General features: G+C 41.9%; 1 protein-coding gene across 1 annotated transcript in view; it reads left to right on the forward strand.

Moving 5' to 3' along the window:
• Nucleotides 1–1,139: 1,139 nt before the first annotated feature.
• The window catches only part of slc43a2b (solute carrier family 43 member 2b), a 44,959-nt gene continuing 28,632 nt past the window's right edge, over nt 1,140–17,466 (forward strand). Inside the window, exons 1-3 of the mRNA XM_066696070.1 lie at nt 1,140–1,220; nt 4,649–4,863; nt 17,026–17,227. Of these exons, the coding sequence (XP_066552167.1) occupies nt 4,704–4,863; nt 17,026–17,227 (362 nt within the window). The 5' untranslated portion in view covers nt 1,140–1,220; nt 4,649–4,703. The remainder of the gene's footprint in view (nt 1,221–4,648; nt 4,864–17,025; nt 17,228–17,466) is intronic.

The raw sequence follows: 17,466 nt of genomic DNA on the forward strand, positions 1-17,466 counted from the left end.
CAACACCAAAGGCCACAAAGCAGACACTGACTTTGAAGTTGTCCGCAGAGATAAATGACATTAATTCATGCACTGCATCCATTGTCACCAAGGGACCCGATAATGGTAACAACATTGCCCACCATTGTTTTCCCAAGTGAAAAACAAAGTGCGAAAGTAGACAGAAACATTGTTGCTTTTGCTTCCAAAATAAAAGAAAAATGCATTGTTTTTTTTTTTTAAATGGGTGTTATTGAATGCAACACATTTTAGAGATTATAATGTTTTGAACCTCTGTGTGTCCTCTCCGATCCAAAAGTCAGTTTTGCAACCGAGACACGTGAAAAGAGCGACTTTCCTGGATACGCACCACTGCCCCCGGTTCCAAGCAAGTGAAATCTGATCCAGGGGTGGGGGGCGACCTCCGAGACAACACTGCCGAGGGGGAGGGGGGCAAGAGAGTGGCAAAAACAAGGCCATGTTTCAGGAGCTTGTCAGTTTGTTATTGACTAAAAGAGAAGTGGAAGAAAAAAACAGAAGTAACTTTGAAAAGCCAGGAATCAAGACAATGGATTGTGATACGTTGTTTGCTACAGTTAAATTATTTCCTATATTTCAATAATATACTGAAGAACAATAGACGCGTAAAACGAATTCGAATACAGAACCACAACTTCATAATACAATAATTCGATTTGCCTTCATTCGATCTCTCGTGTATTCCATTTGACCAAAAAGACAAAAAGAGAGAGTGCATCAGCAGAACAACGTTTCATATCAATTAAAAACCCGATGCATAATACTACACACTAGAGCATGCAGTTCAAATCGATACTGTAACGATTGCTGAACATTCTTAATATTCGGCCTATATTAATGGGATTGTTATATTAAAACGCAGCAGACATCAGACAAATCACACATGCTGGTCATGTCATAGGTGTGATCTGGGTGAAAGCAGGCAGGCTCTCCCGCATCCCTCGCTCTGGACTTGTTTTCGTCTTTTGTTAGAAAATCCGGAGCGCTGGTTATTTTTCTGGCAGGGCCGCTTCTGATTGGCTGGGCTCTGTCTCTAGCCGCGCCGCCAGCCAATGGCAGAGCGCCGATGTTTGTGCGGCGTTCTGTGCGCAGATAAAGCGGCGGCGGCGGAGGGGCTGCGCAGACTCAGCGCATCCGAGCATCTCAGCGCACCGGCCCCGGCCGCAGGATCACCGTCTCCCCAGGATCGGTGGCATTGGCAGGTATGAACTGTGCACACGATCCTCGCAAGGGACATGGCCGACCAGCCCATGCAGAGCAATGCTTCATTTGAGAAACAAGCAAAACGATACGTGCAGTTCGGACAGATACACGCCAATGTGTGTGTGCAGAATAAATAGAGCATCCAAAAGCGGTGACAGTCGTGAGAGAGTAAAGATCGCAATCCAGACGACATCTTGTTAGAAACATTTTCCGTTTTTTAATTTCTAATCCTAATAAAACAGAATGAAGAGTCTCTCCCCACCTGTGCAGGGTTAACTTGCATCCTGTTATAATGCGACAACACGGACGCTGACGACACACTAGTATATAGACGTGTCACGCGTGTGTTTGTAAACGTGTTTGTATTATTATTATTATTATTAATAATAATACATTTGAAATCATATGCTAGTATTATTTTGTATTTTGTAAACCAGCACACAGTTGCGCTTCAGCTACCAGTTGATGGGCTGCTGGAGGATGCTGTGTTTGTTTTCATGTTGTCTCGTCTTATTGGTGAATTGCGTGAAGAATCGACAGGAATCCTATAGCAGAGCAGCTGGGGTTGAAAACGCACGGACAGCGGTGTGTTTGAGGACCTGCTACACTTCCATCATATGTAACATATATGTAGACAGGATGCACAAGTTACATGCACACTATACGGTAGTGGATACAAACGCACTGCTGCCGCTGCCTGTGTTCAGTGATCAGTGGAGAAAATGGGGAGAACATTGTCTGTCTAGGAGATTATAGACATTTAAAAAATAAAGAATAAACGTTGTTCTGTGGATTCTACGTGTAATCGACTCGTCAAAGAACGCAAAACGCCTCCAGGTTGAAAATAACATTTTCGCAGTGAAATGTAACTAAATGCTTCATCAGAGTGATACATAACTCTTGTGTAATGAAGTCATATTCAGCAAACTTAAAACAGGTATAGCCTACTGTGTTGTTGAGCATGCATGGTGTGTCATGGAATATCATGACACATTAAGGAGCATAAACACATTTGTTTTGTCATAATGGTGGCACACAGCCAGGGAACCGGTTATCACTTTTCTCATAATGTCTGTATTGACGTCCAACAATAAGAACATACAAAAACGGCACCAATCAAGTCAAATCATATTTAACGGCACTTTTAATCGACGTGTTTGGCTGCAGTGAAACAAAAGAACCTGCAGCACAGAAGAGCTTCCTCTGGCGGGGGAACTTGCACTACAGCGGACGAGAACCGCGCTCTGCTCATTACAGTCCAGTTCACACCAGTTATGCGAGTCATTACCCGCAAGGCACGGAGCTCTGCGGTTATTACGGTGCTGCCTTTGCTTATTTGCATTCACCCTTGTTAATGTATGTAAATCAAAATATGATTAATAACAGTGAAACATTATATATACAAATGTGTATTAATTGATTGTTGTCTACCATTGGACCAAAGTCATAAGGACGCATCTTGAATAATAGACAACAATCACATCAATTAATACAAAATAATAAAAACGATTTCGTATACAATGCACGTTTATTTTGTTGCTGAAAACATATTGTTTCCACTATATTAACCTCATCAAATTAATTAGCTAACTTTAATTGTTATTTAATATCAGGCTGGCCCCGATGAACGCAGCCCGCACCGGAGACTCGGGAAAAAAAGGAAAACAACTTTCCGCGCGCACACGCGGCCTGTGCGGGACTCTCGCGCCGCCGGTTCGAACCGGCTGGAACCGACTCACGTGGCGCCCCCCCCCCGCGGCCGCAGCGCCGAGCAGCCAATAGGAGCCGACTCCGCCTGCCGATCCTCCAATCGGGGCGAAGGGGGCGGGAGTGGGCGGGGCCAGTGGTGCTCTGACACGCGCGTGCGAGCGAGCAGCGCTGACGTCACAGCTGTGCGAGAGAGAGCGGAGCTGCGGGAGACGCGGAGTGTGAACATCAAGCATGCGGTGCCTCCGTTCAGCATCAGTTCAAATCCCTGTGTCGGCTATATGTGTATATATAGTAAAATAATATTGCTCCTCAAGGCAATTTCAGATATTTGACTGCTTAGATGGCGGTTTGTACAACCTGAACAGAAAGCCAGTTCATAGCATGGTATCTGCAGTTTATTTGATTTCATGATCAGAATGGCCAAGTAGTATGGATTATATACAGGGAATGCACGAATCTACATAGGAAACAATAAACTGTCAAATAAGTCACCTCTGGCCAAACGCAGGGTGGAGGCACACAGGCACGGAAATTGACAGGGAAGTGACTGATATGACAGTGCTTTAGTGTTCACTGACGGTAGGATGTAGGAGCTTCTGTTTGCTCATTGTGGGATGTGGAAGTTGAACTGCACTCTTGTCACGGCCACTTCCTGTAGTCTTGTTCTCTGTCGCAGATCTCACTTCCTGAAGCTAAACATTTGAAGGGAGGGTTTTTTTGTTTGACCTCTGCACGACGGCTTAGCTCTTCAGAAACGTGGTGTATTTTTAGGGGCCAGGTGTGTGTTGAATAATCTGACACGCATGTCAAACATGGGCTTTTTGGTGACCTAACATGTCAAGGCTTACAGAAACCTAGGTAGTAAAACTCTGCTTTCTTGCAACTGCATTATTCCTTTCGAATGGTCTTGACTGTAGTTTTGATTTGTGTGTGTGTGTGTGTGTTAGCTACCACGTGACAAAGTCATACTTTCCCCGAGGCACTGCAGTACTGATAACATTGATGGAGTACTATGACACAATTGTTTCTTGGTTGTTATTAAGCCTTTTTTCTCATTGGTTATCCTAGTATATCCCTTAGGAACCTGATGTGATGTATACGTACCAAATCATTTAACATGCTTGACACGGATATATTATGCCTAATTCGCCAGGCCTGTGTAGTGACATATATATCAGGGATGTGCAATGGATTCTCTACCGCACACAGATATGGTCTGCAATTTCACTTACCTCTGCAGTGCTTTATATTGTGTAGGTCTGTATCTATTAAGCAGCCATTGATGTAGACATAAAGGTTAAACCTCCACATTCAGCCTAATTTCCAATTTCGGCTCCAAGAAAGGAGGAAGAGTTTAGTGCGAGAGAGTTGAATGTGTCGCACCTTTAAAGGTCAGCTGAGCAGTATTGTATGAAAACACAATTATCAGTGAAAAACACTGTCTTGTCTTTCGCTATCTTTATTTTTGGGGGGATTCTTTGTGTGTGATGTAAGCAGGCAGTGAGAGAGAGGCTACAGCAGCACTTTAACAGAGCAGAGAGCAGCCAGGACTTTAATATTTATTTCTTAAACCTTAAAAGGAGTGCAAGCCAAAAACAGAAACTCCTGCATCATAGCTATGTCAAGGAGGGCCAGCATGTTTTTACTTGATCTGTAAACTTGTGAGCGACAACTACTCCGCATTTTTTAAGCGCCCCGATGTTCCCTCCTTTCGCAGATCCGGGTTTTAGATTTCCTGCTAGAGACCGCGACAGCGCAGCTCCACCATTACCATGGCTCCGACCCTCGCCACCGCTCATGCCCGCCGTTGGTGGATGGCCATCACGGCCGTCATCGAGAACCTGCTGTTCTCCGCTGTGCTCCTGGGATGGGGCTCCCTGCTCATCATGCTGAAATCCGAGGGCTTCTACTCCTACCTCTGTCATGAGCCAGGTAAGCAGGCCAGGGAGGGGGAATGTTGTTTCTTCACAAGATAAATGGCCATGGTAAATTCACCAATGTCTTACTATGGTAAAGTCAACGGTCATGTATAGAAAATCAAGAGTGAAGTCATAAGTATTGCCTGGGGGGGTCATCTGCATACCACCTCGAAGACCTGATCTCGTCAGAGCTCAGAAAATAAGCAGAGCCTGGGACAGGTCAGCGAGGCATGCTGGGAGAAAGGAAAATCAGGTTTGCTGCTGGAATGAGCGACATGGTGACTTACAACCTGATAAATTGAAGATTTTGGGTTTGTCTTCAGTCCTCAGTCAACCCAGCTGTGACAGAGTAGCCTAGCTTTAGTTTCAGCTTGCGATACATCGGCATGTTATCCAGGTCAATTCCATCCACTGGGGATAAGCACGGGCTCTTACGTGGGTGGGATTTAGCTAAGAAGGGAGAAGTATGGTATACTATGTCACAAACCATTGAAAAGAAAAGTACATTTGTGATATAACCATGGGGAAAACATTTAAATTACCATGCAAATTTGACAGTGATAAATGTTCATAAGCGAGTGCATAGAAATCACCCTCTGTTTTAATCACCTACAACCACTCTGGTCCGTAACAGTAGGGGGTGTTTATCATTTCTGATAAGTGAGCTTGTGGAGAGGAATTAATGTTGGCTGCTAGAAACAGCACCATTTTGTATTGACTCTAGGGTGTTTTATACAACGTGGCCCCTCACAGAAAATTGCATAGTTCATTTTCACAGCCCTCTCATCTTGGGAAGGAAGTACCTTTGTAAAGAAAGAAGGTTATTGGCTGGGAAGCCATACTCTTTTCTTTGTCATAAAGAAATCCACAGAATGCTTTCTCATGAGACGTAAATACAGCAGAAATGTGAATGCAAAAACAAATTATCCTGCTTGGGCTAACATGAGCTGTTTGCTTATTAGGTGCATTGGGAGTTCCTCGTGTAAGCAACAGATGCATTTGATTACGCCCATGGCTTCGATCTTCAGCACACCTTCCACATGCCCTCATTAATACCCTGTATAGTAAAACCAAGGAATTTTGATGGGGCAAGTGCTTATGATGTGTGTGTTTTGTGTTATTATTCCTTTCAAATAAACACACTTGCCAGCAAATCTGGTTGATGTAGCAGAGGGTGGGTCAGTTTGATTGTAGCCCATAATGAAACGAAGCAGGAAAATCTCCGAGCACTATACAAAACACCAGGGATTGCCAGCTTTGTTCTAGTGTATCCAAACTGCTATCTGCTCCTAACAATTAATTGGTTTGATCACAGGGCTTAATTAGTGAGCTTTGCCATGTCTTTAACGTCTTCTCCTATTAATGGTTTCAATTGAGAAATTAAGACCTGATGTGTACTGACACGTGAACCTTCCTTGGGCCCTCGGGGACTGGAAATGTCCACCTTTGATTAGAGACCTACCTACAGGATTGTGACTCTCCAAAGACAGAGCTGTCTGCCACTGGAATACACTGGTTGCATAAATAATGAAACGCAACATGTGTGCATATATATATATATACACTCACCTAAAGGATTATTAGGAACACCATACTAATACTGTGTTTGACCCCCTTTCGCCTTCAGAACTGCCTTAATTCTACGTGGCATTGATTCAACAAGGTGCTGAAAGCATTCTTTAGAAATGTTGGCCCATATTGATAGGATAGCATCTTGCAGTTGATGGAGATTTGTGGGATGCACATCCAGGGCACGAAGCTCCCGTTCCACCACATCCCAAAGATGCTCTATTGGGTTGAGATCTGGTGACTGTGGGGGCCAGTTTAGTACAGTGAACTCATTGTCATGTTCAAGAAACCAATTTGAAATGATTCGACCTTTGTGACATGGTGCATTATCCTGCTGGAAGTAGCCATCAGAGGATGGGTACATGGTGGTCATAAAGGGATGGACATGGTCAGAAACAATGCTCAGGTAGGCCGTGGCATTTAAACGATGCCCAATTGGCACTAAGGGGCCTAAAGTGTGCCAAGAAAACATCCCCCACACCATTACACCACCACCACCAGCCTGCACAGTGGTAACAAGGCATGATGGATCCATGTTCTCATTCTGTTTACGCCAAATTCTGACTCTACCATCTGAATGTCTCAACAGAAATCGAGACTCATCAGACCAGGCAACATTTTTCCAGTCTTCAACTGTCCAATTTTGGTGAGCTTGTGCAAATTGTAGCCTCTTTTTCCTATTTGTAGTGGAGATGAGTGGTACCCGGTGGGGTCTTCTGCTGTTGTAGCCCATCCGCCTCAAGGTTGTACGTGTTGTGGCTTCACAAATGCTTTGCTGCATACCTCGGTTGTAACGAGTGGTTATTTCAGTCAAAGTTGCTCTTCTATCAGCTTGAATCAGTCGGCCCATTCTCCTCTGACCTCTAGCATCAACAAGGCATTTTCGCCCACAGGACTGCCGCATACTGGATGTTTTTCCCTTTTCACGCCATTCTTTGTAAACCCTAGAAATGGTTGTGCGTGAAAATCCCAGTAACTGAGCAGATTGTGAAATACTCAGACCGGCCCGTCTGGCACCAACAACCATGCCACGCTCAAAATTGCTTAAATCACCTTTCTTTCCCATTCAGACATTCAGTTTGGAGTTCAGGAGATTGTCTTGACCAGGACCACACCCCTAAATGCATTGAAGCAACTGCCATGTGATTGGTTGGTTAGATAATTGCATTAATGAGAAATTGAACAGGTGTTCCTAATAATCCTTTAGGTGAGTGTATATATATATATTTATATATATATATATATATAGTGGGGAAGTCCAAATACAAAGGGGCCACTTCTCCCTGCAACTGCTCTTCTGGTTGCACTGAGATGGTAATTGGAGACTATTAAAAGCAGGTTCTTGGCAGTCTGCAGGCCTTTTTAGTGAAGCGATAACATTATATTGCAAATGAAGCTATGACTAACTCTCCTCATTAGAGCAACAATTGGCCCTGTGGATTTTCCGTGCTGTTTTTATGAATGTGTCTTTATCGTGTGCAGTAGAAGTGCTGTGAGGAGCCAAGGAGGCCCTGCCATGGTCTTCAGCATGTTTGCCTGCTGTTCTGGTTTAAATATATATATTTCCAAAGCAAAGAAATGAGGACACCCTACTGGTCAGGATGGGTGGGGGGTGGGGATAGCCGGTGTGTTCTCACAAATAGGAGCAACAAATCAACAAGTCACTGGGTACTGGAACTTGGGAAGCATGTAAATATTAAAAGCAAACAAACTAAAATGACTATATGTATGTAAAATGGCATTTTGAGAAGGAGGACCAGCTTTGCACACACAACAGGAGGAAGGAACGGGAAGGTTAACATTCCAGGGGTCTGGTCTGTGATTCCCAACACCTGTCCCTTTAAATGCCAGTTTCAGATTTTTTTAAATACTTTTGTAAAAGCATATAAAGAATATATGTTTTTAGAGTGGTGTACGACATCATAAGCGCCAACCCATACATGTTGACAACTCAGAAAAGCGTGAAACATGAACATCAAAGGAAAGTGTACATACAAGCCTAAACACACACACATGAGCCGTCAACAGTGCCATCCCCAGATTTGGTTAACAAACTCGCTAAAGTGAAAATCCCATTCTGTTTGCCAACCAGCAGTGTTTTTTCAGGACCTTCAAGGCCACCCTCCTTACCTTGGGCTGCCTTTCGCGTATCCCTAGAAATAACTCTTTCTGTTTCGGATGGCATGGACAGGGTGCTGTGCCCGTGTTCTCTGATTGTCACGCGTATCTTGGTGTAGGGTTTGCGTTCAGGTTATGAAACTGGCTTTTGTTCAGATTGAGATTAGGAGATAGTCGTAACGGAGACCTGTTGTGGAACATCGGCTTGTTTTCAGAACTGGCAGCTGGGGGTAGTTCCCTTAAACATTCCCAGCAGGTCTCATTCCTAGAAAGGGAGTTAATTCAGACCAGGCTGTTGCAGAAACCCATAGCAGCGTGTAAACAGCATATCCTGTATAGTGGTATAACATCTTCCAGCGGAGAGCGACACAACAGGAAGTCGTTCAATCCCTGGGTTTTACTGCAGCAGACAATGAGAAAAACAGGGAATTTCACTTGGCAGATCAGTGAATGTCTTGGCGTGTCTTACTCATTTTTCATGGCTACAGAAACTTGCAAATTGAGAAAAACAGTCTTGAGCTCAGTCCAAACACAGTAATCTGTATTGATTGCCTTGTTTTTATGTGCTTTTTTTTGTTTTGTTCTTAACACTCGGGCACTGCAAGGTAGAGCTGCAGCATGCCAGCATTCCTTTACCCCAAAATGGTAGCTTAGCACGGTTTTTGTTTGTTAGACAGTACAATAAATCAACCTGTTTACTTCACCGGGTTTCAGCAGGGAACATTGTGGAAGAAGAACAGCAGCTCCCTTCCTGCTAGACAACTGTTTTTTACGTGTCTGGTAAGAATGCCATGTACTTTCTTGGCTTGTCTTCCAAAGCACAAGCTCTTACCTCACTCCCTCACTTCATTTTTGACAACATCAACTGTTTTCATGTCTGGAAATGGCACACATTGACTAGGACATTGTGCGATAAATATGCATAAATGTGCATCTTCATCTGAAGATATTAATTCAATCTGCCAAACCCTGATAAAATAAGAGTTTAGTTGATATGTGGTGAATGTATACTTCTCAAAACAATTAAGGGAACACTCCAAGTTCAGAAATCAATGTTAAGTGTTCCCTTAATGTTTTTGAGCAGTATATTTAAAGGTATGCAAACGGTGCAAGATTATTTTGCCAGGTCCCTGTACCATCATGTAATTGCTTGGCTCTCAAAAAGGACAGGGTTGATACATGCTGAAACACCTGCTTCAGCGAGAGAGAGAGAGAGAGAGAGAGAGAGAGTCCAATCCTTCTTGGCAAGATGTTTGGTTGTGATGACTTTATGGCTCTTTGGAGCTGACGAGCGGTGGAGTAACGAGTGCGTGTAAAAAAACTTGCATCTAAGCATTTCCTGATTGGTTACATTTCTTGTAAGCGTAATAAAAATATAAAGAATTGCTCAAGATAAGTGACGAAAAAATTATTGGACCCTTCTTTTTATGATGGATTGTGAAAACTTATTTCATAACCAGCTTTAACTCGATAACGAAACGCTGTGCCTCAGCAGAATCTGGAAAGCACTTTGTACCTAGTACCTAGTTTGTACAGTATCTTACCAAGCTGTCCTTAACTTCCTGCAAAATCAGAATCTGGCTGTTAGGCTGCAGGTGGCTAGTGTGGCTTCAAGGGGCCTTTTTATTAACTTTCTTATCTGTATATTAGGGTGGAGTGATAGTGTTCAGTTGCAGTCAAGCTATTTTTAATCAGTAATTAAGAATGCAACAACAAACTACAAAGGAGAGATTAGAATACCCTGAGATAAGCAGAGATTTCCATGAATTGTATGGACTTTCTGTGCTCACATTGCGTTTTGAGTTAAACTTACAGATTCTCATGCTGAGGTTTAGGGAATCTTTTGGGAAGCTTTCAGAGATGGGATATATAGTGGTTAATATGGGTTCTTAGTTTGAGCACAAGTGGAGTTTATGAGCTAATATAGTACTGACTCTCCTCAGAACTTCAACCTCTCCACGAATGGCAGATAAAAAAACTGTTCCTACTTGTGATTTCACTTATCAGAAGCCACTTTCTACTACTTAAATAAAAAACTGTAAAAAGTATGTAATTTGTAATTCGCAGATAGGGCAAAATTTGTTTTAGGGCTACATACTTAAGTGGTTGGATTATTAAAAGCGCCAAATTCGTATTAATCTGCAGTTCAATTGCAGTTCAATTTAACTTGCTACCGATCGGTGGCCTTATAAACAAACTACCGCCAACAGCCCAGGAGTGTGTTTCTCACGCTTCTGTGACATCTTTCCAAAGTGTGTGAAGTGTGAAGTGTGTTATCCTGAACGTGGATAATTTTCCTTACCACCCAAACTACAATTTCGTCACTACAACGAAAAGAGGTTTGGTGGCGTGATATAGCAGGATCTCTCTCCACATCACCCTCTTCAGCTGCTCTGTCAAGTGGCACTGTCCCGCTCATCTTTAATGACAGCTATTGGTGACGGCATAGGGTAGTGGGCACATCAGGAATTTCTCAAGCTGATATCGAAGAGCCACTTACAGAAGTGGACTCTCACGTGCGCTAAGTAACGTGCCCAAACATGAGCAGACTGGACAGTGACTCAAGTCAGCTGGCCTCAGTCAGCAACTGTCAAGCTGTGGTATTTTGGCACATGTTCTCAATAGCACCTTCACTTTCTTCTCTCCCTCTCCTCAGGAACGTGACACAGCTTTGCCTGTGCCCTGTTGTGATATTCTCCTTTTGGTATAGGTACAGGTCTTATGCAACTCCTGTTGGTACTGGTAACTTTTAATCTACCTGTCAGGAGTGATCAGCTTTAGGAGTGAAGTAGATACGATTTTGAGAATGTTTTGGAGGCTTCCATTAGAGCGTCCAGGTATCGGAAACTTTGGACCATCTAGATTTGTGATTATGAATGAGATTATTCACAAGCTACTTTTAATTATACCCTGTGTATTTCATGGACCCTGCAGACCCCCTGGACTTACCTCATGGACCCCAGGTTCAGAACCGCTTCTATAGGAAATTTCATTTATAAATCAGCAACAAAGTTAGGCCTTGGAAAATAACTCAATCTGTCTTATCTCAATCTGTCCAATTGTCCACATTCAAATCATGCGTCCAGGACATACAGAAAAGAGGAACGGATTGCATAATAAACTGTTCTGACTGGTAATCAGATGTACTGCTATAACAGTGAAGTGTAGTTTACTCCCCTGGTACTGGTTTATCAGCCCTTGCTCCACAAATGCCCAGCTCTGCATTCTTAGATTGTGCCGTCATCATTTAAGATTGAAGTCCGGAATGTGAAGTTTATGCACCCAGCCATCGGGATTGAGGCGGAGTGTCTCCACTTTCGTAGTAGCTCCAGATGTCTTCCCCTTGACCTTAAGCTAGGCCCATTAGCACTTCCATTTTTGATCAAGATCTCATTTAATTGGTTTAATCTTTTTGGCGGATACTTTTCTTAACAGCAACCTACATGGGTACCCATTTTATGTAGTTAGGATTTTACGAATAAAAAATAATAATTAAATTACACCTTTAATATGTATACCAAAAAATGTATCAATAATGTGCTCATTAATGCCAAGTGTCTTACAGTCAACATGGATGTATCTGTTTAATTAAAACAATAAAAAAGTTTAAAAAAAAAAATTACACCTTTAAGACCAGCTTATGCTATACTTTAATTGCACTCACAGTCACGTGTAGCAGATCTTTTTGTTGTGACCTTGTTACTGCTCGTGCTATTATGAATATGTATAACACTGTCCATGCTAGTGATTGCTAAACCATGTAAGTCACCTTGGATAAAGCACTCTGAAAGTTTTATATTATACTTCTGTCTGTTGTCTTTTTTTTTCTTCCTATGTAGGAAAAATGGGTACTAATAATGTGGTGCCTAATGATCAGGGATTTTGGAAGATGGCCCGTTATTCTTTATTTTTACGTTTTTTCTTTTTATAATCATGACATATGAAAACATAAATTGTCTTGTATAGTGTTTATTACACCCTGAGTCTGAGTCTACGGTCAGCTGAGTGTGAACAGTCAAGCGTATCAGTGCTGACTTTCAGAATGATTGCTAACCTCGCATTAGCCTGTTAAAGACACAGGGTTGTGAAAGAGGCTGTGATTGCGATCACGTGAGCAAAGCACATTGACTTCCACTTACTTGTCAGCTTGTTGCAACTTCCACGTTTCCATGAACTCGGCGCACGAGGAGCAGATTGTATTTCTAAGCATTTGTCCTTCACGTTTCTGTAACAGTGGGATCTGAAGAGTTGCGAGACATTTAGCGAGACATATGTAAGTCATACACAGTAACTTCCTGTGACATGTGCACCTCTATGGCAGCTAAAGGAAACAAATTGGAAAACAGCACATTCCCTACTTAACATGTCAGGGTTATTTGGAATTTGAAGATTTCGGAATATAAGAAGTTGGAATATATTTTCTGAATGCCCTGCTTACATGCATAGGGATTTTTTGATATTGCACGTGTACATGGCGAGTGAGAATATTCGGTTTATGCTATTATGCATGTGCAGCTAGCTTCCCACTGCAAACCTGAGAGAGCAGTGAAAGTGTTTGAGTTTCAACTGAAATTTGGTGGAGAGCTGGTTTTCTTTTAGCCAAATACTTAACAATAGGTACATTTTGAATTTTGGCAGGTAGGTTGATAGAATTTACATTTTCAGATTGTGTATTCTGTCGGTCTTTCATGGACCCACACATATGTCTCCGCTGCTAGGGACGAGACACAATGAGGATTGCAAAACTTATTTTACTTGAGTCAGGTTTTGGCATGAGACGAAAAAGTAGCAGCTATTCCTTGAAACCTTCGCCAAATGTTACGTCACTCTGTCTCTTTACGCACGTGTTTTTATTGGTTCAGACTCATATTGGCATTATAACATTTACTTGGCTCAGAATGCCTTTAGTAGTCCGAATACTAGAGGAATATCCCACTGTCAATATTCTGAATATGCAGAAGCGGGATTTTCAATTTCGTATACTGAGTATTCTGAATACTGGGGGAATATTATTCGCCATGTAAATGCAGGGGGTGTGAACAGTAAGCTTGAGGGGCAGAATGAGAATAAGGCATGGGAAGCAATAGGATACACAGGATAACAAAAAGGTTGAGCAGCAGTAGCGATAGTCTGACCAAACAGGATATCCAAATGGAAACACTTGCAACAAATTCGTCAGCCATGCAGTCAGTACTCCAGATTCAGGCAATCCAGTGGTATATATATTCTGGCACAGACTAAATTGATGTAGGGTTTAAGGGATTTACTAGTCTAGAGGGCTGTCTGTATTTGTTTTTCCGGCATTACCAGACCTTTCTCAGTTTTTCATCATGAGCATCAATCAAATTCAGTTTATAGGGAACATGTCGAAGGCAGGGGAGGGAACTACTCCCTTTTATACCTTGCAGTGGTCCTGTCACCTTTTTATTAAAAAAGAAAAAAACATAGAAATAAAACTTTTAATCAGAACCTCGAGGGAGCACTGCATCTGCACTGTCAATTGAACCTTTTTTTATTTTTGTATTCATTTCGAGCCATTTTTGTCTTCATTAAAAATAAAACACACTCGAAAATTATTGTTATTTTATAGGCCTACATGTTAATAGTGGTGTTTTGAGGTCACCAGCTGTGTTGTGGTTTACTACCTGTCGATGTTATCAGAAAACAACAGTTTTTTTTATGTGACATTTTTTTTTTTTTCATCTCTGTTAAGATCAGTTTCCTTTCATTTCATTTCTGTGTACTTGTCATTCCAGATCAGACTAACTGTGAAGCATTAACTTTCTGACCTTTGCTTCACGATATCACAAAAAAAGGAACTGCAGGCAAAACTTTTACAGTTCGTTTGTCATTTGTTTCCAAGTATTTGACTAAAGAGCATGCAGTTCTAATGAGTAACATTAATACTGCCACGATCGAAAGTATTCACACTGTTCATTAGAAACATTGGAACTGGGTTACTCATTTAGATTCAGCTTAGAGAAAATCTGGAAAAATTCCAGTTGTCCGAAGTGAGCGAAAGAGGTGTGTAAACTTTGGCTGTCGCTCCATTAATAAATCGTTAGAGTGGTAGTCAAAAGCACAGCTGTCTCTATTATTAAGATCGTGCCATCCTGCCAACAATCCGTATGTACAGTCCTCAGTAAATATTGATCATGTTCCAAGAAGCACTTCCTGGGAAAACCTCGCCGAACTCTTTTCACAACTTGTTAACAATCCAAACACGGACCCAGAGGTTTTTGGCTGCTTTCTGTTGAAACCGGTCTGTTGCAATGTTTATAGGCTGAGAGTGAGTGAGACGACTGGTACTGCAGAGATTTCCTGGTATTGCAGGACCCTGGATTCTAATTGGCTACCGAATTATTGAAATTTCCAATATGCTCTTGTCAGTGAAATTTAGAGCCCCAAGAGATGACACAGCTGGAATAAAATGCACTATGAGATGAATCTGTGTTTTATTACTTTATTCCTGTGGTCAAGAATTAAAAAATAAAAAACTAGTTTGTTTTTGTTTCGTGAGCATAAATTCAAAAACTATACCCAAGAATACATAAACTTTACCAACTAATTAAAAAACTATAATAATAATAATATGGGTGCATTTATTATTATTATTGTTGTTGTTATTACATCTTTTTATTTTTATTTCTGGGGCTCCGTAGTTGTACAATAGATTCCTTCTGCATAATTGACATCCCATAATAACAACCAAGCTTTGCGATCGTTAAGTGTTGGGATATTTTTCCGTACACTTCCCCTAGCGGTCCCTGGTTTGTGCGCTCGATCGTTTGTTATGTTTTGTCAAGAGGGTCTGGAACAACACAGCTGTCTGCTTGGGGGACTAACAGACTTCCAGAGGCTGATGCTGTCGTCACTGTTGACTCAGCACCGCAGAGTCCTTAAACACTGCTCAGCAAATCCCTCTTAAAGCACAGCTGTTGTTTGTTTTCTAGTAACCTATTGCTCAGTACCCCTCCCCCACCTCTCAACCTCTCTAGCTGTGTTTTAGTCCATTCTGGGGCCATTGCCCAGTGGAAAATGTCATCTGCGGTGACCTGGCCTCGATCTACAGCCAGGTGTTTATTTCGTCTAAAGAATCCGTTTCTGGAAGGCGGTTGGAGAGAGGAAAACCGCTTTGCTGTTTACGTCATGGCAGTGAAAGAGGAACTGTGTAACTGCAGCGCCACTTCAAGTCATTTGGAATGAAGCGATTCATTTAGTGGCGAGCACCTTTAGTCTCTTAATTTGTTAAGATTGAGAGCTGTGGGAACCTTTCTATTTGGGTTTCCCTGCTGTCTTATGACAGCTCTAAAAGTCTGACGGCAGGAGGTTATGGGAAATGTCAAATATTGTTTACTTCAAAAAAGGGTCGGTGGTTTGTTTGATTGTCATTGTGGGCAGCCTCCACAAATAACATATTTTTGTATCAACCCTTACATGTTCAAGAGTACATGTCATTTCAAAAACAATGTTATATGAAGAACATACTAAAATGAGAGGCTTATTATGATATATGTAATTGATACACCCTTTGACGTATCCTTTAGAAAAAATAAAAATAATAATGAACAAAATGTATCTGGCAGTCTGTAAATGTCCCTTTTAAACAGCACTAGCAATAGTTCCCGAATTATTAGTAACATATAGATTTATGAAATATATATCATTCATTTTAAATATGAAGCTTATAAAGTAGCAGTAGTACAAAGGGTAATGGTAAAATAGTATTGTTTGAATTATAATAATAATGTCAAAGGAAAGGTAATGCTTAAAATACATTTTTGGATAAATACAATCTGGCTTTGTAATAGAACTGCACTGTTGTGTAACTGTTCAGTGTTTACCATGAGGATATAAACAGTTCATCAGGGTCTTTATTCAGAAAGATCAGTTCTGGGGAAGTGAGTAGTACATGTGAATTGCAGCAGTAAAATGTTCACAAGTACTCTGCCTAACACCAGCTGTGTTACTGCTGAAAGTAATTTGGTTACCACAAACCCACTGAACCCCAGCATTGCATTCTGCTGAGCAGCACTGTGCGCTGTTTATCTGCGTCTCTGGAGCTGTACTGTGTTGATCTGTGAGGTGCGTCTTGTCTTTCAGACTGCATTTAGTCTGCATGTGTTTATCTGCCTGTTGTTGCCAGGAAAGCTGACCTTTCACCTGGTTCCTGGCCCATTCAGGCCAGACCATAAGATAAACAGCTGAGGAAGTCTGTGTGTAGGGGACAAGGGTGGGGTGTGCTAGTTTGGTTGGAGTTGACTAAATTTAAACAAAATCATCTGCAGTTTCTCATCATGTTTTTCACTGTAATGTTCGCCAGTGATGCTGTTGCCCTTGTAATACTGCGTATCTGCCGAATTTGGTTGTTAATCCTCAGATACCGGCGTCTGCTGAACAATTAAATAATAATCATCATCAATATAAAACAAAGATGAATGTTTTGCTGTAACTGCAGTGCCTTTTCTTTTGTCTCCTATGAGCGCAGAAAACAGCACAAACAGTTCGTTAGGAGCGAACCAGACCCACGAGCCCATGATCGAGATGAATGGCTGGCTGATCTGTAAGGACCAAGACGAGATGCTGAACCTGGCCTTCACAGTGGGCTCCTTCCTGCTGAGCGCCATCACCCTCCCGCTGGGCATCGTGATGGACAAGTACGGCCCTCGCAAGCTCCGGCTGCTTGGGAGGTAAGAGCCCACCTTGCGTCCTTTGGGTGAAAGGGAGTGTTGCCCAGCCCCTGCCTGCCATTAATAAATAATTTATATACAATTAGTTATGTCCCAGTTTTTCTCATTTGTATTCATAACCTTCTTAAGACTGCCCCTATACTGTATATCCATCTATATGAGGAATCTAGGGGGCAGAATGATGTAAAATCACTTCCCACCTACATATGTTTAAATTTTTCATATTCCTAAAATAGCAT

This window comes from Amia ocellicauda, chromosome 22 (genome assembly GCF_036373705.1).
Source record: "Amia ocellicauda isolate fAmiCal2 chromosome 22, fAmiCal2.hap1, whole genome shotgun sequence".
Taxonomy (NCBI): Eukaryota; Metazoa; Chordata; class Actinopteri; order Amiiformes; family Amiidae; genus Amia; species Amia ocellicauda.